Raw genomic sequence first — 27,712 nt, 5'->3', positions numbered from 1 at the left:
TTCTTTTTTTCATCTATTCTCTCATGAAGGGTCAGGAAAGCTTAGCCTTCTGTTGCATTCATTTCATCTCTACATTAACCAGATACCTTGCAGTCTTTAGTTCTTACGTGTTATTCCATTACAAACACTACACTGCCGTGTGCTGTGGCTAATGAGGTTTCTACCAAATCAAAGGGTGCCATCAAGTGGTTATAACATTCTAAACAGCATTATACTAAATGACTATTCCCGACAGACTCTCTTCAATATAGACAAATTTTGTCACTCCTTTATAAAAGAGCACATTATTGGAGATGTGAGAGCAGAAATGGAGGGTGTCACTCATCAATTCTTGCTCTTTATTTTCTATCATTCAAGAACTGGTTTTCTGCATACTATTTATTTATAAAGCATCATTTTAGAGTCACAGCCAAGATTAATATCTAGGTCAGCAGATTATCAAATAACATGCATCATCTCTAGGATGCCAAATTTATTAATCAAAATACATGGCTAGATTGATAGGAGCTTATTTCTGAAAGTCAGCAATATCAGTGCACATACAAATCCATTTCCTATTACTAATGAAAAATTACAAAGCTATAAAATAGAGTTTGTATTCTTTGATGTATTTCATGTAGCCATGACTAAGGTCTAGCAAGAAACCTGGCTGTTAAAATCAGAACTTATTTTCAGGTATTTAAAAAACTTTCAACAGTTCATTCTGTAAGTTGCAAGAGTTCTTTAGAGTTTTAAAGATAGCAATCTAGAATGGTTTTTTGAACATACACAAAATAACATACAATTTGAAATTTGAAATTGCAGAAGTAGCTAAACTGCTGCTGTCTGCAACTGTCCTACACAAGGAAATCTAACAAAGAGGCTTAAAACATTTTCAACATTATGCTCACACACTTAATACTGCTTCAGATAAATCAAATATAAGTTCAAAAGTCAAATAGGTTGCAAAAATTAAGTCATAGGGGCTCTACTGTAGCATCATAGGTAAAGTCACTCCCTGCAGCACCAGCACCAGCACCAGCGGTCACCGGTTCAAGTCCTAGCTCCTCCATTTCTGATTCAGCTCAAGTTTAATGTGCCTGGGAAAGCAGCAGAAGACAGCTTTAAGTACTTGGGCCTTTGCCACCCACCAAGGAGACTTGGATGAAGTTCTTGGCCCTCTGCTTCAGCCTGATCCACTCCTGACTGCTGGAGACATTGGGAAGTAAAGCAGAAGATAGATGATGATGATCTCGATCTCTCTCTCTCTGTAGGTGCATCTTTCAAATAATAAAACATATCCTTGAAAAAATACTATAGAGCAATCTGTACAGAAAAACTAAAAATCAATGGAAGAAAAGGTTGTACTATAAAGGTAAAATAAAAAACAGGATCATAAGATACCTATTTTACTAAGAAAAGAAAACAATCTACTTAAAGTAATTTGGAAGAAAACAAAATCAGTGATATATTCAAACTGCCTGCGGATATATTTTGTCCCCATAATCCATCCCTACAAAACTCTTCCTTTGTCAAACCTGAAATGAGGGCTGTGGGGTACTCCCTTATTGGGCCACTATTTCCACTGGTGAGCATGAAAGCTTGGATCGGGGGCAGACCAGGCTGGGCAGAGCTACAACACCTATTGGCCTCATATGAACTGTATCAGAGGAAAGCCAGGCTGGGTTGACTGTACCTATTGATATATGCATAAGCCAGAGTAGGTGAGGGCTGGTTGGGCTTTGTTGCAGCATCAGCTGGCAGATTCTGGCACAAGGAGCAAATTCTGTCAAGCTAAATCATAGTGCCACCTGCAGAGTGCAAGGTCTGGGAGTGGGAATAGACTAGTTATGGAAACAGTGGACACCTCCCTCTTGGGCTGCCACTCCAACTGGTGAGCATGAGAACCAGGACTGGGACAGGCATGGCTAGATAGAGTGTGGCACCCACCGATACATGTGTGGACTGGATAGAGGAACTTGTTGGGTTGAACTAGGCTTCATTGCCCATTGACATACATGACAGCTGAATGGGATCTGGGACAGACTGGACCAGTCTGCTGTACATTCTGGCAAGCACGGGAACCAGGGCAGGGGGTGGGTCTGGTGGGGGTTATTGGAGTTCGCATTGACTAGGCTGCAACTCACACTGATTTACATGAAAGTCGAGTGTGCAATGCGCAAGATCATACTGGGCTTCAACACCCATTAGTTTCCGTAGAAGACAGGGTTGGAGATAGAACTGACCCAGCAATTGCAACTACCAGTGTGTGCATAGGCTAATTTGGGTTATGGACTATGCCACACCCTGTATTGGCATGACCACACAAGAATCAGATCTAAGATCACCTCAGATGAGGTTTCTTTGGGGATCCTGCCAACTGAACCGCTGGACTCAGAACTCCAAACATGGAGAGAATTGCAGGTTCCATGATCTGACAGTGGAGTGCATGTGTCAGAGCTGGGACTCCTCAGTGGCTTAGACGGAGCAGTGGACAGTATATTCAGGTGCACATACAGGATATGGCAGTACACTGGAGCCTGCAGAGGACACCTGGTACCAGAACAGAGCCAGAACAGAGCCAGCTACATAAAAATCATCAAAACTAAAATTTTACAAGTTCTTCCTTTGTATTTGTTTGAGAGGGATGGAAGGAGAGGTAGAGGGAAGAGAAGGCAAAAGGGAGCTGAAGGGAGAAGAACAGAGAAGGAAAAAGGGAGGGAGAGAGAGAGAGAGAAAGTTATTTGCCCTCTATTGGTTGATATTCCCAAATGCCAATACTGGCTGAGATGGGGACAAAACCGTGGCTGGGGGCCAGGAACTCAACTCAGATCCTCCATGTAGGCAGCAGGGATCCAACTACTTGAGCAATCACCTTCTGCCTCCCAGGGTATGTATTTGCATTGACAGGAAGCTGGAATTGCAAGCAGAGCTGAAAACTGAACCCTAGCACTCTGACACAGGATGCACATATCTCAACTACTAGGTGAAATGTCTGCCTCACGGTTGAAGGCGGGCAACAGGAATTCCATATGGATTTCTACTGAGTGGCAGGAATTCAAGTAACTATCATCTATTCTGATATAATCTTGATAATTCAGTTAGATTATCAAGAAACTGCATCAGAAGCAGAGATGGGACTCAAACCCAGGCACTCTGATACGGAAGGTGGGATCCCCAGAGATGAATGAATCCAGTGTGCCATAAAACCTGAACCAAGTGTCATGTTTTGATTCAGCTATTTGTGGTTATACACCCTAGGTCCCTGGAGATGCGCATCATACTCCTTTACTCTTAAAGGTAATTGAGAGGAAAGGCTGGAGAGTTAAAGAAGATGGTTGTGAAAGCAAGGCTTTGAGTTCAATTAGACAAGAATCTAAATCACAGTTACTAGCAATACAAACTTACTTATTTAATAAAATTTATTTATTCTCTCATAACCTCTATTTTCTCATCTATAATGTGACTGGGGTAGAAATATTCAAGGCAGGGGGAGGTGCTGTGGTGCAGTGGGTTAAGCTGCTACTTGGGATGCTGCCTGGGATTGATCAAGCTTCCTGTGAACGCCCCTGGGAGCAGCATATGATGGTTCAAGTACTTAGGTTCCTGCCACCCATGTCAAGACCCAAATGGAATTCTTGGCTATAGCTTTTGGCCTGACCTAGCCCTAGCTATTACAGAAGCATGATCTATTTCTATTTCTCTGTTTCTGCCTTTCAAATAAGTAATAAATAAGCCTTCAAAAGACAAAAAGATCTCTACCACAGCACTTGGTATGGAGCAAGAATTTAATAAATGCTAATAATAAATGGCAACAATAGTCTTTATAAAAGTGATGGAAAATGATAATCAGAGAAGGAAATCTTGAGGAAGGAAAAGGAATGTATTAATAAATAAGAACATTTTAATTTTTAAAGGGATCAGGTCATGAGAACTGTTTCTCCTTTAAGTAAGAGTAAAAGTTAATGTAAGAAGATATGTTTTAAGAAAATTAAAATTGTTTTCACAATGAAATCTTTGCCCCAAGTACTTAAAGGACTGCTTTACACTATCACAATGTTTTAAAAGTAGGTGAGTGACATGATTACAAACCAAGATCATTTCTCATGTGGCTATCCTAGACTATGAAGGGAAGACATAAGTACATATTTACATGTTACAAAGTATCATTTAAAGGGTTAAAACTGTTAGTTTTAAATTAATTTTTAAAAACCTTTGGTTTAAAAAGATCTTTAAACTAAAGCCAAATGGAATGACAGCATAACACTTTTCCACCTGGGTTAATGCAGTGGTGCAGCACACTAATCCTCCATCTGCTGCATCAGCATCCTACATGGCCATGGTAGTGAAAGCCCCAGCTGCTCCTCTTCCAATTCAGACTTTTGTTTATGGTCTGGGAAAGCAGCAGAGGTTAGCCCAAAGCTTTGGGACCCTGCACTCACATGGGAGACCCAGAAGAAACTTTTGGCTGTTGCATTTGGATCAGCTAAGCTCTAGACATTGCAGCCCTCTGGGGAGTGAACCAGCAGGGGCAAGATTTGTGTCTCTCCTTATCTACATAAATGTTATCTGCCTTTCAAATAAAAATAAATGTTTTCTTAAAAATGGTTTTATATTATAATAAAAATTTCTATCTAAAGAATAGAATAGAATTTCAGTGGATGCTTACTGTATCTTCAGTAATTATACATCCTTAGGGACCAAGGTGAAAGGAAACTTTGATGCTATGGAAAATACCATGATTTTATATATTCTAGCTTCTGCCAAATAAGTAAGTATAAACATTTTTTAGTCTAGCTTAGATACTCTTCCTTCTGCTTCACTGGGCCTGTTTTGAGGCCGTCCACTATATTTTCTACTTGGCACACTGAATTTTTAATTTAAAATATTTTAGTTTGATTTCTCTAACATCTAAATCACTGCAAAATTTTTTATCCATATTATGTATGAATTTATCTCAATAATTTGCTCCTGTGTGTCTAAGTAATCCTGTGATCACATTTTCCCACTCATTTTCAGGTATTGCATCTGTCTTTTCATCTTCCTATTCTAATAGTGAAGAGTATTTTGTTCCTTTTGGGGATTCATGTCTTCCTTCTTTTTGTTTCTTGAATTTCTGCAATTATTTTTAGGCATTTCTAGACAAAAATGTTGGTTTTCATTTTTGAACTACGCCTCTGTGACTTACAGGAATGACTGCTCCCCCAGCAGACCTCCAGAGGCGTGTAGCCCAATCAGTGATCAAGTGTAGGGTGAGAGTCCAGTGTGACACCCAATTCAGTTGTAGTGCATCTGCTGTCTAGTCAGCACAGAGGAAGCAATGATCAACCTATTCAGTGTAATCACAGCGCCGCACCTCCTCTCTTTCAAGGTGATCAGAACCAGCTGTTAGGCACAAAGGCAACAACACCCCACTCACACCAGCACTTTTCACAAACAAAAGGTTGGTATAGTCCTTTGTGTGAGCTCACAGCCCTACAGTGATCCACCTCAGGTTAACAGGGATCTCTTAGCCTCTGGTGTCACACTGAATGTTCCAAGATCCACCTATACATCACATCACACACATCACCTGTACACACATCACAATCACAGAACCAAAATGCCAATCTCACTGATCAGAGATAGAAATTGTGGGAAAGACTGGATTGGGGAACCTAAGATATTTTGATACTCCACTGATGACCTCTAAGAAGGATGCTGAAGCTCAAGTTAATCATATGATCACTAACAGATTCATTATCTTAACAGTCTTGCTTTGCTTTTTAAAGTAGAATTTTTAATGTGACCATTTATATTTCCTTTTGGTTGGCTTACCTTTCCTGTCAATTAACCTTTATTCTTTAAACTCATCATTGTTTCTCTTTCCCTAATCTTTCCTTCTTTCCTTATATCTAAATTCAGAGAGATAAACCACACATCTGGCACACAGAATTTTTCTAACAATAATATGTGTAAAGCATTACATATACCTCCCAATACACAGGCCAATAAACTTGTTAGGGTGATATATTTTTGAGATGTCTTTGTTTAACTGGGATAGTCAATATTTAAAAGCACTTCATTCACTGTTATTATTACTGGGCATTACTGATGAAATTTTAAAACCTTTACCAACTGAGGTCACAGCACAGAAAGAAAACAAAGGTATCAAAATACAAAATGCATGAAAAAAAAGGAAAGAAAAAGCATTAAAATTTCACTTAAAGAGAATGCCTTTTCCATGTTGAAGCAACTCACTAGCAGATGTCAAATATAAACCACATTATATAATAAAAGTGACACGCTTTATTACTTCTTCTGTAGGAAATTGTAATTACACTGAAAACTTTAAGGTAATGTAGAACATTTGTAACATGTGCTGATACATTAATCATCTGCAGGGACAGAACTTTGTCTAGGCAAGAGTCAATTTCATCATTCACCACTGAGGGGAGCTATAAGCTAGGAAAAGGTTTCCACAATATTACACATTTCTTTTTAAATTTCCTATCTAATACTCACTTTATCAAATTGATTTAAAAGGCATACATCAATTTTAAAGAGCTTAGAATGAATAATCAGCTGCATGACACCTACAGAATCAACAATATGTAAAATTTTACCCTTTTTTCTACCTAATACTTATCTACCTACTACATATTTTGTATATTATACTTATATTACACACGAGTAGCATATATTCTACATATTTATTTTATACAATTTATATTTCAAAATTTGCATTTAAAAAATCTTGCTTATTTGAGAAACAGAAACCATAAAAGCTCCTATTTGCTAGCTCACTCCTCAAAATGTCTGCAATGGTGGAGTGGGGTGGAGGAAGTCGCCCTCACCATGTTAGGAATTCATTCCACATGGGTGACAGGAATTTTCCAGAATCAGCATTTGTGGGCAGCTAGGAACCAAACCAGGTGTGACACAGACACCCTAATCAGCATCAGAAACCTCCATATCAAACATATTGCTTTCTGTTTCTTTCTCACACACATGCACCTACACACTCAGAGGACTGTAAACTCCATGAGGAGATATGCTATTTTGGTACCTAGAATAGTTCCTATCATAAAAAACATGTTTAGTGAATAAACTAATTAAAACGGGATAATGTAGTTGAAAAGTTAAAAAATGCCTCCCTCATCAGCACTGATGCCAAATAAAGGAAAATACTACCACCTAGAAAATGTAATGTCTACTTACACTGAACTTTGGTTGAAAGGAGAAAGTCTAAAAATAATTTTTTAATTCTATAGATGTCTATCTAGACAATCTCATAAAATTGGCTTATTTAATGCACATTTATAGTAGAATTCTTCTTAAATTTATATAACTAAAGGGAAGAATTTTCAATACTGATAACCCCCAATTTTAATTTTATTCCATATATTAACATATTTCATTTACTGGTTTTCACTGCTGCTTTAAGTATAACTTTCCTGATTTTTCTGCTCTCTTAGATAATCTACACTTGTATCACTGGCAAATTTCAAATTTTAAATAAAATACTTAAACATTAACAAAAATGCAACCTAAATTTATAAAACCTTACATAGATATTTAGAAATTGTCACAACCTTTTATGCTTAACAGCATTATACATATCAGATTTGACCATTTTTAGCAATACTTTTATCAACTCTTTCTAAAGCAGTTAATAAATCATTAACTAATCCTTTAAAGTGATTATTTCATTGATCCATGGAATCTCTCTAATTAAATTACTCAGTAGCAGATAACAACATTGAAAGATCTCACAAGGGGTCAAACTAACTTACAATGCATTTATGACAGCTGAAAAATGTGTGAGAGTAGTCAACCAACCATACCTTTTGAATTTTTAACATAGCTTACAAGTCTACTAGTATAATTTGTTTTCTTTAAAATGGAAGTGTTTAATTCACCAGTTAGCATTCCCACATTTTGTATCAGAACGCCTGGATTGAAGTTCTAGCACCTCTCCCCATTCCAAGTTCCTACTACTAATGTACACCTTGGAAGTAGGCGGTGATGGTTCAATTAGTCTGGTCCCCACCACACACGCGAAGCCTGGACTGAGTTTCCAGCTCTTGGTCTCACTGAGCAAGTCCCTCTGGCTCTGAGTATGGAAGACAGTAAAAAGCAAAAAGTAAAAGGTGTAACACAGATTAAGAAAAAAATTTCCCAAATTTTACAGTGTTTAATGCCTTTGGAAGAAATTCAAGGAAACTACGTAGTAACCAAAAACTGTAAAAAGTTACAAACATTTTACATCCCACACATTTACTTTCTTTTTTTTTTTCCGTGTTCAAAAGTTTATTGAAGGATGAACATACACTCTCAAGTGTGAGACTTGACAAATGCAGTCACGTAATTATCATAATCATAGAACTGCACACCAAAGCACAGAATCACTCAAGAAACTCTTAGGCCCCACTGCAATCAACTTGGGGTGCCCACCCTCTCTTGCAATGACCATCAGGATCGCTCCGGACACCCCTCAAAACAAACAACCAAACAAAAAATCTAGAATAGATAGAGAACAACAAGGAAAGCTTAGAATCAGACAGGAAATGGTCAGCATGGATTCACTTATACCTTGCTAGGTGGGACACAGAACGGTTACTCCTCACTAGGGTGTTGAGGATTTCTCTGCACACCCCTCCTAAAACTGTTCTGCACCTAAACTGTTGACATGTCTTGTAGAGTTATAAGCCAGTCTAGACTACCCCCCCAAAAAAAAAAAGCCAGGTTCAGCAAAATTATGCTTCAACGCTATAAAATGCTAAATATAATGAAAATAGACAGAAGACAGCTGAACAGTAATCTATAGCCATTTTAAGATGTACAGAACCCGGTTGTATATAAACTAAAATTGAAATGTCAATGGGGTAGTCACAGGATGTGATCAAGAACTTGTATTTTTTTCAACACATTGGTTACTCAATACTATGTCAATCAATTCCATAACATTGTAAATTGTTGCTGATGTTATGTTGGGGCTTCCAATTGATCAGGATGATACTCTGCTGGCTCTGCCCTCAGACCAGAGAAGGTCTCCCCAACAAGTCGTTGGACCTATCTGGACAATAAGATGCTGGACTCTATGCTTGCAATGAAAGAATCCCAACTGAACTTGAACTGTGGTAATGCAACAAGGTGGAGGAATCCACCATGGGGGGAGGGTTTGGGGAGGTGTGGGGGGAATCGCAGTACCAGTGAAACTGTGTCACACAATGCAATGTAATTAGTAAAAATAAAAATGACCTCTGAAACAGAGCAGTTCACAATGTTGCTGAAGATAGTTCTAAGATCACAGGTTTTGCTTTATTATTCTGCTCTGAACTTGACCGTCAAAAATTAGCTTTAGTCATCGCTAGTTCAAAGACTGGGCAACTATCAGACTAGAACTGGCTGACAGAAACTAATTTAAGTAGTAGAATTGAATCCAATGGAAACCCTAACACATGGTCCTACAAGTAACTGACACCATGTCCAAATTCACTCCCGCTATCAGCATGAAAGGGACCTAGAATACATCACTCCTCAGACACCATGTTCCATTGGTTCAGCCAAGCGCCAGACCTGAGGTCCATCAGCATCACGAACTCCACTGAGCCAGGTCGCGCACCACGGGTGAAACCCACACATTTACTTTCAATTCTGTTTCGCATGAACTTTTTGAAGTTCCTTTATACTTTTGTCATGAGTCATAACTTATATTTAACTAGCTAATTTTTCAATCTACCACATTAATAAAGGAACCATAATAAAGCCATGTATAATGAAAGCTGAAAGGCCATCATGTTAATTCTTTGATATAAGACTTAAAGCTAGTTTTGAACTCTTCAACCAATTTTAGTAAGTTTGAGTTTTTTGTTTTGCTTTGTTTTGTTTTTAATTTTGAAAAATCTATCTTTCTATTTGAAAGGCAGAAAAGAGAATGAAGTGGGGAGAGAAAATGAAAAGTACATCCCATTTGCTGATTTATTCACCAAATAACTACAGCAGCCAAAGACAAGGCAGGCTGAAGTTTGAAACAAGAAACTCAATATGGGTCTCAAATAGGGATGATAGGGAACCAAACCTGTGAGCCATCACTACTGCTTTCCAAGATGCACATTAGCTGGAACTGGAAATAGGGCAGAACTTGAACCCAAGCACTCTAGTATAGGACGCAGGTGTCCCAAGTGGCTTCTCAAGTGCTGCACCAAATGTCCACCCTTCTGTTGCTTTAAAACTGACACCTTTAAACCCATCACTATGAAAAAGCCAAAACTGTTAATGTGCAAACTTTACACAAAATTAAAGAAGGTTGGTATTTACTCTGTGTTCGGGGACTTGTCCCTGCTCCCAAACTTACCAGTTCTTTGAAATTAAACTGGTCCACTTCCCTTTTATCTCTGACGCACACAAGTATGTCAGGCACAGAAAGAACACAGTGCAAATAACATCATACGCCTGTTATAATCAGGTTATGAAGCTTTACTGACATGACGATAAACAGCCATGGAAATGCTAAAATGTTGACAATACAGAAAAATACTATTCATTAAGTTTTTAATCTTCACACCAACCCTATCATTTTATGGCTGAAAAATTTAAAAACTTGCCCATGTTCACAGAGCTTACAATTGGTAGAGCTAGAACATGAACTCAAGCATGATTCCAAAGCCCGTACTTGTAATCACTATATTTTCATTGCCTTTCTTCTCTAATTGCCAATCAAGAAACATTTTTTAACACTATCACAATACTATGAGTCTCCTGGGATTCCACAATAAGCAATTACAGATTATTAATTTATGATGGTTACATTATTGTTCTGACTTTGTTAAATTACATACTTACTAATTTAAGATGATACTAAAATGATACAGAATATTTCAAACTAGACAGTTAAGCATATATTTGCCTTAAATTTTTTTCAAAGGTCACATGTGATTTCACTCAACAAATGTTTAAATGAGAATCTGCTACATGAAAAGCACTAAAAGTCAGATGTTGGACAGATTTTTTAAAAATGATTGAGACATGAGCTTGCCCTCAAATCCCAAACAGAATACATACAAACAACACAAATACATGCATACAAATAATTTGGTATTGAACACTTTTACAATCACATTTCTTACAAACATTCCTGCTATATTGCATATCATGCCATTCTTTAAAATGTTACAACCTACAAATCATTAAATTTCCTAAGGAAATACTCCTTCTGTCACCAAAATAATAGTGAATATTAAAAGTGTATATACAGAGTGCAAAATGTCAAAGGTGAAGGAATTTTCTATTGACTTACATTTTCTATGACAAATGTCCACTCCTTGTCTTCAAATTCCTCTGCATGAGGATCCTGTAACAAAAACAAAATATGCAATTGAAACACATGTCAGACAGGATTAAATCCTATCAATCCAATTAAAACAAACAGTTTTGTTTTTAGCTTTTGTCAACTACTTGTAAAAGAAAGTTGTAGCCCATTCTTTGACACTTCCATAATTTCTCTACAACTTAAATCATTTACTTAAGAAATGCTCTGTTGGAGACTCAAAGCAGCACTAAACAATAGCAAAACTACTATACCAATGCATGAGGGGGGAATCGGGTGCGATCCTGACAACCTCTTAACAGGAGGTCATGTGCGTGGAGCAGGAGGGCACTCCAGGGTGGAGCAGGTGGTAAGGAGGAAGCTTGGATCCCAACCATGAAGACTCCCAGACCTTCACCACAAACTATTAATACGAGCAACAAGGACTACATCCCAACTGCCTAGGAGACCACAGGGAATTGGATGCCCTCGGAGGCCGAGTACTCTGAGGTCACCCACCCTCAACCGGAGCTTCCACAGGGGATGGAGGAAGTCCAAACACTACCGTGCAGAACCCAACGTCATCGGAAAGACAACCAGAAGCCCTGAGCGGTTCGCAGAAACAGAAGAATGATAAACGTCCTTCGGGACCAGGGAGGAGAGATTTCTCTGATCTGAACCTGGCTCCACCTCTGGACCCCCACCCTCTCTCGCGATGACCATCAGGATCGCTCCGAAAACCCCTCATAGCAAACAAACAATCATACAAACTAAAAAAACCTAAAATAAATAGACAAACAACAAAAAGTAGAGCCTGGAATCTGACAGGAAAGAGCTGGCATGGATTGGCTCATGCCTCGCTGGGTGGGACACAAAGATTAGTTACTCCTCACCATGCTGTTGGGGATTTCCCTGCACACCCCTCCCAAAAACAAACAAACAAAAAAATGTTTAGCACCTTAATTGTCGACAAATGTCTTGTTAGAGTTACAAGCCAGTCTAGATTACCCTAAAATCTGCCAAGATCAGCAAAATTATACTTCAACACAACAAATGGCTAAATACTAAAATGAAATAGACACGAGACAGCTGAATGGTACCTTATAACCATTTTAAGGTATACAGCAGTCGGTTCTGTATATAAAACTAAAACTGAAATGTCAATGGGCTAATCATAGGTTGTGGTTAAGAACTTGCTTTCTTTTTTTTTTTTTTTTTTGTAACACACTGGTTACTCACAACCATGTCAATTCCATAATGTTGCAAATTGCTGTTGATGTTATGTCGGGACTCTTGGTTGAATGGGATGATATTCTGCCAGCTCTAACAACGGACCAGAAATGGTCTCCCCAAGAGACTGTTCAACCCATCTGGACAATAAATAGCTGGACTTTATACTTGGTATATGTTTGCAAGGAAAGAATCTTGATTGAATTTGAACTGTAATACTGCATCAAGGTGGAGGAAGCCACGGGGGGGAGGGGGCGTGGGGGGCATTCCCAGAGCCTATGAAACTGTCACATAATGCAAAATAATTAATAAAAAAAAAGGAAAAAAAAAAAAAGAAATGCTCTGTTGGGTCTGACGGCCATGGCCTAGCAGCTAAAGTCCTCGCCATGAACATGCCAGGATCCCGTATGGGTGCCGGTTCTAATCCTGGCAGCCCCACTTCCCATCCAGCTCCCTGCTTGTGGCCTGGGAAAGCAGTCGAGGATGGCCCAATGCTTGGGGCCCTGCAACTGTGTGGGAGACCTGAAAGAAGTTCCTGGATCCTGGCTTCGGATCGACACAGCACGGGCTGCTGCGCTCACTTGGGGAGTGAGTCATCAGACGGAAGATCTTTCTGTCTCTCCTCTTCTCTGTATATCTGACTTTTCAATAAAAAAAAAAAAATCCTTAAAAAAAAAAGTAATGCTCTGTAATGCTTTTATTGATGCATATCACTATCTTCCATTACTGCATCTATAACAAGATAAAAAGAAACCTGATCAAACAGATAATTTAGTAAAAGAACAACTAAGATAGTAAATATTCATATAAAATCCTGCCCTTGCTGGCGGGGAGGAGGGGAGAAAGTTGCTGTTTCAATTGCTCAACTGGATAATCCTCTCCTTGCAAACACTTGGATCCTAAATGGGCACTGATTTGTATCCTGGCTGCTCCACTTGCCATCCAGCTCCCAAATAATAGCCAGGAAAACATCAGAGCATGGTCCAAAGACTTTGGATCCTGCACCCACATGGGAGACCCTGGCTCCTCGTTTAGGATCGGCTCAGCTCCAGCCATTGTGGCCATTTGGGGAATGAACCAGCAGGTGGAAGATGTTTCAGTTTGTCCTCTCTGTAAACATGCCTTTACAATAAAAATAAGTAAATGTTAAAAAAAATCCTAACTTTGCTTTCACACCTGTATTTTTCAACTAAAAATACCACTTAAGACAAGGTTTTATTTGATGTGATAGTTATATAAACATTGAAATATCAAAGCTCTGCAAGGGATTTCACAATCTATACAAAAAATAGCAAATTACTAAGGGCTGTTGATGCCTCCTCTCTCCTCTCGGAAATGGGCCAGAAACCTGACATAAGGCAATAAATCTTACAACCAAATCCAACTGCTTCATGTTTGGTTTATTTTAAATGGGGCACACTTCTGCAAACACTTGCAGATAAACATTTCTTATGTGCTTGTTATAAAAGGGATTCCAGGGCCCGGCGGCCATGGCCTAGCGGCTAGGGTCCTCGCCTTGAAAGCTCCGGGATCCCATGTGGGCACCGGTTCTAATCCCGGCAGTTCCACTTCCCATCCTGGGAAAGCAGTCGAGGACGGCCCAAAGCTTTGGGACACTGCACCTGCGTGGGAGACCCGGAGGAGGTTCCTGGTTCCCGGCATTGGATAGGCGCGCACCGGCCCGTTGCGGCTCACCTGGGGAGTGGAGCATCGGATGGAAGATCTTCCTCTCTGTCTCTCCTCCTCTCTGTATATCCGGCTTTGCAATAACAATCAAAAAAATCTCTAAGAAAAAAAGGGGGGGATTCCAGCAGGACTAACTGATTCAAGCACAGTTGGGGCCAGTGTTGTGGCACAGTGCATAAAGCCACTGCCTGTAATGTTGACATCTCACATTGGCACCAGTTTGAGCCCCAGCTGCTTGACTTCTGATACTACTCTTTACCAATGCACCTGGGAAATAAATGAAAAATGGTCCAAATGGTTGGGCCCTTACACCCATGAGAGAGATTCAGAAGTTCCCAGCTAGTGCTTCAGTCTTGGCCAGGCATAACCATTGCAGCTCTCTGTGGAGCAAGCCAATAGATAGAAGACCTCTCTCTGTCTTTATAACTGCCTTTCAAATAAATAAAGTAAATCTTTATAAGCACACACACACTCACAGTTGACCTTGCTTGCCTTAGAACACAAACACGTTAACTCTAATATAAACAAATACAAGATGAATAAAATAAATAAAATAGAAAAATAATACATTATTTCTTATAGGAATGAATGGAAAAAACTTTATGACATAGAAAACACCTGGGCTAGGTGGAGCTATGCAGATTTTTCTAGATATTAGAATAGTAAAGGCAAAAGGCAATAAAGTATAATACATGGAAAGATGAGTAATGGGGTAATATTATCTGTGTATTTACCTTACTCAAACTCAACTCCATGTGTTAAGAGTTTGGGTAGCAGATGAGTATGGAGAAAGTAACAGAGCGTGTCAATAGAACAGGCATATCTCAACATTTAAGACTAGCTCTAAGTGGGATGTAGCATCCAACAGTGAGAACCAGAATGGGAGAGGGCTGGTTGGGCAAGGCCACTGTTCCTGTCAGGATAGGAAGAGGATTAAGTCATTGTGGTGAGCTACACTCATCACAGCAACTTATGACACAGGAATCATTTTTATTCTCATTTAACAGACCTGAAATCTAACGTCCCACAGTGCCCTACTATTAGGAATTAACACTGTCTTTTACCTACTTTATTGTTTCAGTTTAACCACTTTATCCTCAAGACCTAGAAAAATATGTCATTATAGGCTCTCAAGAATATTTGATGCATGTATATATCACATAAATTAAATATCCAACAGTGCCTTATGGGTAATATAACATACTTTAATTCTTTTTTTTTTTAATTTTTATTTGAAAGAGTTAAGACAGAAGAAGAGACAGAGATTTTCCATCTGCTGGGACACTCCCCAAAAGACCCAATGGCTGGAGATGGGCCAGCCCAAAGCCAGGAGCCAGGAGTTTCTTCTAGGTTTCTGACATGGCAGGGTCCCAAGCATTTGGGCCACTTCCTAGGTGCATTAGCAGAGAGCTGAATCTGAAGCGGTATAGCCAGGAATCAACCCATTGCCCATATGGCATGCTGGCCCCACAAGCAGAGGCTTAACATGATGCACCACAGCGCTGGCCCCTATATTTCAATTCTTAAAGCAGAAGTTTTTTTTTGTTTTGTTTTGTTTTTTGATTTAAAAGACAGAGTTACAGAGAGACAGAAAGAAAGATATCGTAACTGCTGGTTCACTCTACAATGGCTGCAAAAGCCAGGGCTGGGACAGGCTAAAACCAGGAGACTTGAACACCAACCAGGTCTCCTACACTGGCTTCCAATTTCAGCTTTCTACTTATGCAGCACGTGATGGAGCAAAAGGTAGGATCTCTGTCAATGCTATGGTAAAACCTGTATTGAATTTCCGGCTCTCAGCTTTGGCCTGACACAGTCCTGGCCACTGCAAATGGCTGGAGAGCAAGCAAGTGGGTAAAAGCTTTCTGTGTCTCCACATCTCAAATTAAAAACAAAATAAAATGCACAACAAGACATTGTCATGTAATTATTTATATTACTGACCAGACAAAAAACATTTTCAATGAGAACTGCTTCTAGCAATATTCTTCCCTTCAGTTCACTATCTACCTTCTCATTACTGCTCTAAAGCAAAAAGAAAATTCTCAAAGAGCCACTGTCTTTCTCAAAATTGAAAAAGGATTTTTCTAAAAAAATATCACTGAAGACAGCGCTCTTCAATTTAACTGAAATGAAACAAACATGTAGGCAGAAGAAATTAATTCCTAGCTAAATCACAGAAAAATGAATATATTGATAACATCCCCAAAAAAGATTCACCGTGAGTACAACACTATGGACAAAACAAGTTCCAAGCAGTCCTTTCATATTTGCAAATCTCAAGATAAGGGAAGAATCAAGAAGATTGTCAGCTGAATAGACTTAAATATTGAAAATGGTCACAAGGTTGCACAATATTACAGCAAACAGAAGGCAGGGCTTGGATTGCTTTCTATACACTAATAGTCAAAGTCATAAAAGTTCAGTGACAAGGATATGCTGAACATTCTCATCAATACTTGAAAATTGCATTTATATGCCAGTCCTCTAAGTAATACATTTCGACAGCCACTTTCAACTCGAGGCCTCTTTCAGAGCACAGACTTTCCCCAAACACTTGGCACTCAGCTATTTACCAGCTCTGTTCTCATCTCTTATTCTTCATGACCGCCTTTTCTGGAGCTCGTATTAACTATGTCTATTCATTTGCTTTCTCAATATGAATAAACCAAATGAAAACACTAAAAAACTTATGTAAATCTTCTTCAAGTATGTTAGATATCTTACCGTTGGGATTAGTATTTGTGGCCTTTTTAAAAAAATGTTTATCATCTTTTTACCTGAAAGGCAGGTTTGGGGCCTGGCGAAGTAGTCGCTAAGTCCTCACCTTGAATGCACTGGGATCCCATCTGGGCACTGGTTCTAATGCTGGCAGCTCCACTGCCCATCCAGTTCCCTGCTGTGGCCTGGGCAAGCAGTCTAGGATGGCCCAAAGCCTTGGGACCCTGCACCTGCATGGGAGCTCCTGGCTTCAGATCGGCTCAGCACCAGTGGTTGCGGCCACTTCTGGAGTTAATAATCGGACAGAAGATCTTCCTCTCTGTCTCTCCTCTTCTCTGTATATTTGACTTTTCAATAAAAATAAAATAAATCTAAAAAAAAAAAAAAAAGAAAGGCAGATTTTACAGAGAAAGATGACAGAGAGATATTTTCCATCTGCTGGTGACCACAGCAGCCAGAGTTGAACTGATGCAAAGCTAGGACCCAGGAGCCTTCTCTGTGGTTGCTGGGGCCCCATGTGGGTACAGAGGCACAAGGACTTTAGCCACCTCTGCTGTTTTCCCAGGCCATAACCAGGGAGCTGGACCTGAAGCAGAGCATCTGGGACATGAACCAGCACCTACATAGCATGGCAATATCACAGGCAACTATTAGTTTACTATGCCACTATGCCAGCCCCTGTAATCCTTTTTTAAAGATTTATTTTATTTTTATTGGAAAGTCAGATATACAGAGAGGAGGAGAGACAGAGAAGAAGATCTTCCATCCGATGATTCACTCCCCAACTGAGCCGCAACGGCCAGTGCTGTGTCGATCCAAAGCCAGGATCCAGGAACTTCCTCCAGGTCTCCCACACGGGTGCAGTGTCCCAAGGCATTGGGCCGTCCTCGACTGCTTTCCCAGGCCACAAGCAGGGAGCTGGATGGGAAGTGGGGCTGCCAGGATTAGAACCGGCGCCCATATGGCATCCTGGCACGTTAAAGGTGAGGACTTTAGCCACTAGGCCACGGTGCCGGGCCCAGCCTGTAATCCTTTTTATTGCATAGTAGGCAATACAAGGTATAGGAAAGATCAGGACTACATTATAGCATATTAAGGCAAGTTATCTTTGTAGTCTGCTTCCTTATCTCTAAAATGGTACTAACTGTAGAACATTAGTTACTATAAGAATAATATTAAATAATACATGTATGGATTCATCTGATTCCAGATGTATTCCTCTTAACAGCCAAGCTTAGTGTATCCCTCTGGTAGAAGAAATAAGGAGAAAGGAAGTTAATAATGGGCTTTGGGGGTAACTACTGAAGGATGATAGGGTGGTTCTGAGCCTCTTGACAAAAAAGAAGGGCAGTAACTGTCTCATTCCTGAATGAGCAAATGAAGCATGTTATAAATATGACAAGTACAAATAGTGTTATAATATCAATGACAGTAATAGCAAAATTACAAAACATGATTAAGCAATAAATTCTAAAAGCTACCAAAATGGAACGTACCTTAAAAAGTGTTACAGTGATTTCAATGTTTTCAGGAACAGGCCATACAACAACACCACGGTATGGATTTTTTATTCCAGGTTGCCAGCTATGAGCCTACCAGAATAAACATGAGAGACTCAGTATGAGGTATAGGAAAAGCAATGTTAATAATTCACAAAAGCATATAAACCCCACCTACCCATTAATCTTTATTCTCCCTCAAATGAAGGTGTTTAATTAAAAAAAAAAAGAAACTCGTCAAGATTTAAGCTTGGATCATTACAGTCATACATATGCGCAAAAGTCAGGTTTTTTTAAGATTTATTCATTTTTTTATTAGAAAGTCAGATATACAGAGAGGAAGAGAGACAAAGAGGAAGATCTTCCATCAGATGGTTCACTCCCCAAGTGACCGCAATGGCTGCAGCTGAGCCAATCCGAAGCCAGGAGCCAGGAGCTCTTCTGCTCTTCTGGGTCTCCCACGCAGGGTGCAGGGTCCCAAGGCCTTGGGCCGTCCTCAACTGCTTTTCCAGCCACCAGCAGGGAGCTGGATGGGAAGCAGGGCCGCTGGGATTAGAACCAGCGACCATATGGGATCCTGGTGTGTGCAAGCGAGGACTTTAACCACTACGCTATCGTGCCGGGCCCCAGGTGTTTGTTTTCAAAAGTTACTAATGAGGCCAGCATGACATTGGCATCCCATATACCGAATGTTGCTGTTACAGCTTTTGCTAAGGAGGAAAATAATGTAGAGAAGAAGGATGAAGATGGGGCAAGAGGTTAATTTCCAAACAGTTAGAGAAGGCTTCATTGATAAATCAAAACTAGACAGAGGATGTAAAGTGAAGGAAACAAATATTCAAAAACATGAAAAGACTTTCAAAAGAAAAAGTGCTGGGGCACTTAGACAACAATAAGGACAGTGTGGTTGGAGCCAAATGGCCAAAAGGAAAGTAGAGATGACGCCAGAGAAATAATGGAGGATTCCATCATTACCTTTGACTAAGACAGAAACCACTGGTATTTTAAGTAGAGGAATTACAACCGAAGTTATAGTTCAACAGACTTAACTCATCTCAAAAACAGGATCTAGATCCAAGAGAGGAAATAGGGAAATCAATGAAGAAACTTTTGAAACAATCCAGGGGAGACTTGATGACCGGGTCTACAGTTGTAGAAAAGCGGTACCAAATGGTCAGATTCTAGGCACATTCATACATTTTCTAGAAATAGTCAACAAGATTGTTTGACTAAGAGAAAGAAAGCAACCAAGGCTAACTTAAAGGCTATGCCCTTGAGTAACTAACATGAATTGTTAACTAATATGTATATGAAGTAAACTGCAGGCAACGCAGGGTTGGGAAATAAGTTTGGAAACTCTACTTTTACACATGTTAAACCTGAGTTGTTGTTCATAAATTTCCAAGTGTGAATGTTCAAACAGTTAACATTATTGTATAGATTAACAATAGACAGGATTAGGGCATTTCACCCAGGTCCATTTAGGCAGTTTTTCTAGCTTTTTAAAACATATCACAGGTCTATTGGTATATGTAGTCTCATGTGTCTATTTCATGACTTGGATTCAAATAATATTTAATGATATTTTACATACTATGAAAAAGAATTAGACCTAATAGAAAAGTCATACGACTTTGAAAACTACAATGATAGGAGGGCCCTGTGGCACAGCAGGTTCAGCTACACAAGGAACATTCCAAATCAACCCCATCCCCTTAAGAAGTACTAGTTCAAGGCCTAGCTACTTTGTTTCTGATCCAGCTCCCTGCTAATGCACCTAGGAAACAACAGATCACTTATCAAGTACATGAGTCCCTATCACCCATGTGCGAGACCCACATGAAGTTCCTGGCTCCTAGGTTTGGCCTGGTCCAGTCCTGGCTGTTAGAGCCATTTGTGACTTGAGGAGTGAACCAGCAGATGGGTGATCTCTCAAAATCAATTTCTCAATTTCAATCTCTCTCTCTCTCCCTCTGTTCCTTTCTCTCCCTCCCTCATACTTTCCCTCTTGCTCTGCCTTTACAATACTCTTTTAAAAATGTAATAAGAAAAATTACATTTAAAGTCAAATAAGGGTATTCTGAATTGACATATAAACTAATGTATTTTATTATGCCTCTTTATTTTAGAAAATAATTACTAATTATTAAAATCAAAAAAATCACTTACTGTTAATATCTGAGAACACCTGGACATATTTCTAAAGTTGATACATAAAATTGTATTAATCCGTAATGCTTAGTGGGTAATCTTATAATTATCCTTTCCACAAAAACTTAAGACCCAGTCAACAGCACTGTATGGCAGAGAACTCTGTTTACTTTTATCATCCATTTTCATTACAAAACTTTTACTTCAAAAAAATCCAAACCATAATACCCTAAAAGTTTGTTTATGAGGCGGTCTTAAAAAATCATTAAAAAGTGAGTTATAAAAAACTATGCAAAGACTTCAAAAGGTTTGGATGAGGGTTATATGGTACCAAGGGAGACTTATCTTTTAACGTCACTTCCCACAATTTTTTTGAAGTATCCTTGCATATTTTACAGAAGATGCTGCACATACAGAAAGCTTTTTTATAATGCTGGAGTGAGTGCTCAGCAATTTCCATTAAATTAAAAATATACCTGCCCTGTTAGCCAGTACTTCATTCCCAGGTATATGCCCAAGAGAAATGGAAATACCTGGGCCTTAAAATACACAAACAACATTTTTATAGGAATTTTATTCATAACAGTAAGGCAACTGGAAAAGAAACATGTTCATCAACAAAGACACAGATAATGAAATCATTACAGATCCATATGCTAGAATAGTTTACCCAGCAGCTAAAAATAAACAAACAACCAAAAGACACAACAGCACGAATAAATCTCAAACACATTATGTTGAGCAAAGGAAGCCAGACATAAAATAGTGTTCCTATTTTACATGAAACTCAGTAACAAGCAAAATTAGTATATGGTGACAGGAAACTAAAACATTGAACACTGGTTGCCTTTGAGAGCTGTGAATCAAGTAAAACAACAAAAAAGGAAAAGGGTGATGAAAATAGTCTATACTTTAGTAAGAATGGTAGCTATATAACCAAATATACCAATTATAATCCATTGAATTATATAATTAAGATCTGTGCCTTATTCTGTAAATTATAGCACAACAGAAATAAAACTTTAAGATTTATTAAAATTTCAAATTCAGAAAATTTCAGATTTTAAAATTCAACTAAAATTAATATTTCTCCTTAGATATTCAAAGGTCTACCTAAGGAAAAACTAATGTCTAAATAAACATGACTAAGACTATTGTATGCTTAGAAAAATATGTTTAAATTTACCTACAAAACAGAATTTCCTTAGAATTGACACCAAAATTTTTTTATTTTTAAATTTATTTATTTTTTAATGATTTATTTATTTTTATTGAACACTCAGATACACAGAGAGAAGGCAAGACAGAGAGGAAAATTTTTCATCTGCTGATTCACTCCCCAAGTGGCCACAACAGTCGGAGCTGAGCCAATCCAAAGCCAGGATCCAGGATCGAAGAGCCTCTAGGGTTTCCCACACAGGTGCAGGGTCCCAAGGCTTTGAGTCGCCCTCAACAGCTTTCCCAGGTCACAACAGGGAGCTGGATGGGAAGCGGGTTGCCAGGTTCCCGGTGCATGCAAGGAGAGGACATTAGCTGCTAGGCTACCGTGCCAGGCCTGACACCATTTTAAAAATCTTCTTCCTCAGTTGTAGGCAACTACCTGTGTTGCCTTGTACTTAGGCAAGTGCTACACTGCTGGGAGAGAAGCAGCCAATAGCTGGCAGCCACTCTGGGTCTGGTTTATGCCAAATTTGTGTTAGCTATAGCAGTATGCCAGCGTTGTAGCCTATTCTATTTTTTTTTTAAGATATTTGGGGTAGGAAGGAGGTGCCTGGCCAGAACACACCACCCTGGCTGCAAAGCAGGGCAGGGTGGGGGCTGTAGATGCCAGGGAAAGAGGGTCTGGGGATGTACTGGAACAGGAGGGGTTGAGAGCAGGTTTCACAGAAAAGGAATGACTTCTGGCGCTTTCATGGACCAGACTGCTGCACACATGTAGGCAGGAGAGCTGAGGCGTAATGGTTTAGAGGGGGCAACTGGAGGGCATGCCTGGGTCTGGCCAAGGCATCCGCATTCAAAAGCTGGGGCTCAACGACATGCCTAGCACCAGTCAATATGGGAGACCTGGGCTGGGCTAAATAGCATCACCCACAGGCATCCACCAAAGATGGCACTGGGAGGAATGCCTGGCTGGGATAGGCCGCAGTAATGCCCATGAGCGTCAGAGCTGGCAGTGGGCATGTCAGGCTAGGCTGCAGCACCCACAGGAACAAAAGAAAGAACTGGAACTAGGGGCAGTTTCTGTAGGGAACTTGTGGGCATGCCTCTGTAGACTGCAGCACTTGGCAGTTTGTGCAGAGAGCTGGAGGTGGTGACATATTGAGACAGGCTGGACCATGAAACTCATGAGACACTTAAGGGAGTCAGGACTGGGCCTGGTTGCAGCACCCTCTAGCAGATGCAAATGCCAGGACTGAGGGCAGAACATGCCAGGCAGTGCCACAGCACTCCAGCATGCATGAGTTCCAGGACTGGGAGAAGGTCTGGTAGGGGAACTTGAGGAACTCCCTTGCTAGGTCACTGCTTCCATTGGTGAGTCTGAGAACTGGACCTGGAGGCAGGCTAGTCCAGGCACAGCTGCAGCACCCATCAGCTGGCATGTTGTCCAGGTCTAGGAGCGGACCAAGTTAAGCTGGGTTGCCACACCAGCTGAATAGGTGCAGACAAACCAGGCCAGACACCAACACCTTTTGGCAAGTGCCAGAACTAGTTGCAAGTCATGTCAGGCTAGATAGTAGTATTCCTGGCAGGCACAAGATCCAGAGCTGGGAGTGGGTCTGGTGGAGGAACTGTGGGCACTCCTCTCTGGACTGCAGCTCCTGCTGATAAGCGTGAGGGCCAGGGCTGGGGGCAGGCCAGGCTGATCAAGAAGACAGTATCTGTCAGCATATGTGTGGGCCAGTTCTGGGGGTGGGTAGGGCTGAGCACCCAGGGGTGTACACGAGAGCCAGACAAGATGCGGGACGGACCAGGTTAGCTCACAGCACATTCCAACACACACAAAACCTGGCAACATCTCAGAACTATCAAAACCAATCAAGTGACACCTTTAGAATACTGTTCCCTAAATCGAGGTCTCAAAGGTGTCATCAAATGACTGTCTCCCACTCTCAGGTGTTTATATAGTTTGACAGCAAGGAGTGGCCCCCAACTCTTCCCCTGTTGTGGACACAGAAGAAAAACAAAATTGAAACATCTGTCCCATCTCCGTGTCTTGACCGCCCCCCAACCCTCATCGGAGACCCATATGGGCATGCATCCATATCAACTATGTAAACAATATTAAAAATAAAATAATATAAAACAAAAATCTGTTCCATCCTCCCATTTAAAACTATTAATAATTTTGAAAAGCTTGACATCTTTGAAAAATCCAATTCTTCCTCTGCAACCCAGAAATGGACTCAGACAATTGCCAGTACTTAAGCACATTCCAACTTCATTTTCTTAGATTCTGAATAAATTAATCTTAGCTTTAATTTTAGTAAATGGTATCAATTCAATCATTAATTTATAACACATTAGTACCAGGAATTTTATTATGTTATTTAAGGTTATCACTTCATCTGTGCTACCACAAATACAACAAAATACCATAAACTGAGTAATTTGGAAAAAAAAAAAAAAAGGGTTAATTTCCAGGAGCCCGGGAAGCACATGGTATGGGCCTTCTTACTTGATTCTCACATTGCTTACAAGAGCAAATCATGATGAACTCCTTCCTCAGGCCATTTTATGTGGGTACCTGGTGCCATTCACCAGGGAGTAGTCCTCATGACAAACACTTCTTAAAGCAAACCTCCTATGAAAGTCAGTAGCAATGCTGAAGACACATTCAAACCACAGCAATTTCCAAATCCACAATCCAAATTCAAGTATCTGGCTCCCCAATTAAGAACTGCTGTTAGATTCCAGCACCTGATCAATTAACTTAGAGCAGGTTAATCAGGAGAAAAGAACATGCATTTTAAAATAGAGTGGGAGCAGAGAAACTTAAACACACTTAAGAATTTGACTTACAGTAGAATTTAATACCTGAGTAACAAATTTAGAAAACATACTAACCTTAGAAGACTTCCTTCGGCTTCTTCTTGTCCAAACCACCACCAGTTTATCTGGCTGCCTAACAAATAGAGAGAAAAAAATTCAAGTAACTTTTCTTAAACAAAGTTAATGCTTTTTCAAAGAACAAAATGCCATCTGCTTTAGATAAAGGAGCTACTCTGACAATAAAGTTTTATATTCAAATAAAAATATAGCAGAGGCTGAATCTGATCTAATTTAGATAACAGTTCACTCACATGATATTCTAAAATATTTAGCAAATTAACTCACTGAGACAAACTAAGTCAAAAGAATATTTATAGTTGTTTTCTAGTTTACAAACATTAATGTTCCTAATACATTATTCCCTTTCATTTGGAGAAAATAATAACAGATCATGCATCATCTCTTCATCTTCCAGAAATGTAAAATGAAAGCCATACATTTCCAGCCTATACAACTAAGATTTCTTTTGTGCTTGTAGCAAACATCAGAACTATGACTATTAGCTATTCTACTTAAATTTTCATTTTAAAGAATCTTAGATTAACATTTCTTAGCCAAGAAATGACTCATCTTGGTAACCTTTACAATTTTCTGTGCCCCTTTCATTTTACTTTGTAATCACTTTCAGTAGATGACCTTCTGTTCTGCTTCATTTAATTAACTACACATATACATGCATGAACACATACATAAAAGATCACCAGACTTCAACTACTCAGCCAATAATCCACCTACAATCATGCACTGATCTCCCGAAAACAAATATTACTGAGGAAGCAACGCAGAATATAGCACAAAGAAATAAAGGATCAGAAATATATTCAAAGAAGATAAAAATAAAAGTAGATAGCTAAGTACATATACCTTATGAGAAATTGGAAAAACGCAGAAAGTTGAAATAGTGAGGGCAAAACTGAAGGCACAAGGTTAAGAATATGCCAGACTCAGCGCCAGCATTGTTGCACAGCAGGTAATGCCATCTCCTCAATGCCAGCAGTTCATATGGATGTCAGTTCAAGTCTCAGCTATTCCACTTTTGATCCAGCTCACTGCTAATGTGCCTGGAAAGCAGTGGACTTGGACACCTGCACCCATGTGGGACTCCATGAAGAAGTTCCTGGCTTCTGAATCCAGATTGGCCCAGTCCTAGCTACCGTGACCATTTGGGTAGTGAACCAGAAGATCAAAGACCTCTCTGTCCCTCCTTCCCTCTATGACAAAGTCAATGATCTTCACATGCTAAGAGAAAAAATAGCTGCCACGATAGAGTTTTAAATCAATTAAATACGCATTTTTAAATGCTGTAGACTAATCTTTACAATGTACACTGTATTCTGTACATTGTACAGAAGGAGTAGGATGCAAAAAGCAACACTAATAGGATAAAATTTTATTGGCTGTTCGTTTTAAGTGATAGAACCTGAAAAGATACACAAAAGCTAAGTTTCAATAACGAAACTGTTTGACTAAGCAGCTATCTACACAAATGTACCATCTTTCTGATGGCGGTAATAATCAAGATGGTATACCTCAACAGGAAAACAGTAGTTCTCAAGATTAGACCCAGTTCCCATTATCAGGTTTTTATTTATTTTTCAAAGACTACTCATCGATAGTTGCAACAGCCATGGCTGGCCAGCTGAAGGCCAGCAGCCAAAGAGTTTCTTCCAAGTTTCCGTTATGGGTAGCAGGAGCCCAAACACTTGGGGCCATCCTCTACTGCCTTTTCCAGTCCATCAGCAGGGGGTCTGGGTTGGAAGAGGAGTAGCTGGAGCATGAACTGGCATCTGTATGGGATGCTGGCATTTATCTGCAACACCACAACATCTACCCAAAGTGTCAGGCTTTACAGTGAATTTTTCCCAGTGAAATTCTGGGAGCCAGTCTGGAGATGCACAGCATTAAACTGCAGGTGAAAGAGATGTCAGTGTCTTCGAAATTTCAAATATCAATCTAATAAGAAGTACCAACAGAAAAAAAACCAAAAACCTGAAAATGAAAAACAAAGTCAGAAGAGCTCAGCAACAGGGAGACAACATAACAGATGGTGTTGGTTTGAGACCCAGCAGCTTCACTTCTGATGCTGCTCCTCACAAATGCAACCAGGGATGATCTATGTGCTTGGGCCCCTGCCACCCACTTGCGAGACACAGGAGGAATTCCTGGTTCCTAGCTGCAGTCTGACCCAGTTCCAGCCACCACAGCGATCCAGTGAGTCAAGAGATGGAAGATATCTCTTTCCGTTTCTGTCACTCAGCCTTTCACATAAATAAATCTTCATTTTTGTTTAAGAAATGCTATCAAATCTTGCAGCTTTTCCTTGTTTACCAGGTTATACTGAGTTTTTATATTGAAAGTTACTACTAACTGGCCTTTTTAGGTTAAACTCTAAAGGCTTATTTGACCTAAAGATTATTCCATTTTATTTTAAACTTAAATTTTTTAAAAATTCAATTAAATGGCTTTAAACAAAGCATGAGGTGTCCAGACTTCCAGATGATCCAAAACCACCAAATGCTTTACACCTGTCCAACTGTATCCTTGCAGATGACCTATAAAAGCCCCACATGCATTTGGCCCTGGCACAGAAGGTAAGATCCACATTCTTCAATTCTTAAACATGGTTATAAGGCACTTCACTGCCTGACTCCAATCCATCTTTCAAGCCAAACAACTTGCATATATCTCAAAGACATCTTACTTTCCAGTCAATCTTCGAACACATGCTCCTTAAATTTCCTTCCATTGTTGTATGTAAATAACCTTTTTGAAAATACTTCCTCTTCTACCTGATGAACTCTCAGTTCGTCACTTTTTGTGTGAAATCCTAATCATCTCTCCTTTCATTTTACCTGCCTCAGTTCCCCTATCCCATGTCCCATGTCCCAAACCTCAGAGTTCATTTTCTCAACTTCCTAAGCCCATTTCTGTAATACTCCATATGCCTTGTACCATTATTACCATTACTTTAAACTTCTGCTACACTTCAGTACTTTGTCAATCGTATCTTATTTGTATCTGTATTCCTAAAAGTTCTCTACAAGGCTGAGGCTCAAGGAGTATTTATTGCTAAATGGAATGAGCATTTAATTTCACTGAGGATGTC

The 27,712-nt window shown here is 39.7% G+C and overlaps 1 protein-coding gene across 4 annotated transcripts in view; it reads right to left on the bottom strand.

Moving 5' to 3' along the window:
• The window catches only part of EHBP1 (EH domain binding protein 1), a 307,647-nt gene that overhangs the window by 234,342 nt on the left and 45,593 nt on the right, over positions 1–27,712 (bottom strand). For all 4 annotated transcript variants that reach the window (XM_058667867.1, XM_058667869.1, XM_058667868.1 and 1 more), the window contains exons 2-4: positions 24,622–24,679; positions 18,403–18,498; positions 11,261–11,314 (exon numbers count right to left, since the gene is read on the bottom strand). In XM_058667867.1, the coding sequence (XP_058523850.1) occupies positions 11,261–11,314; positions 18,403–18,498; positions 24,622–24,679 (208 nt within the window). The remainder of the gene's footprint in view (positions 1–11,260; positions 11,315–18,402; positions 18,499–24,621; positions 24,680–27,712) is intronic.

The sequence above is a fragment of the Ochotona princeps genome, chromosome 8 (genome assembly GCF_030435755.1).
Source record: "Ochotona princeps isolate mOchPri1 chromosome 8, mOchPri1.hap1, whole genome shotgun sequence".
Classification (NCBI taxonomy): domain Eukaryota; kingdom Metazoa; phylum Chordata; class Mammalia; order Lagomorpha; family Ochotonidae; genus Ochotona; species Ochotona princeps.
This window is presented reverse-complemented; position numbering and strand designations above follow the sequence as displayed.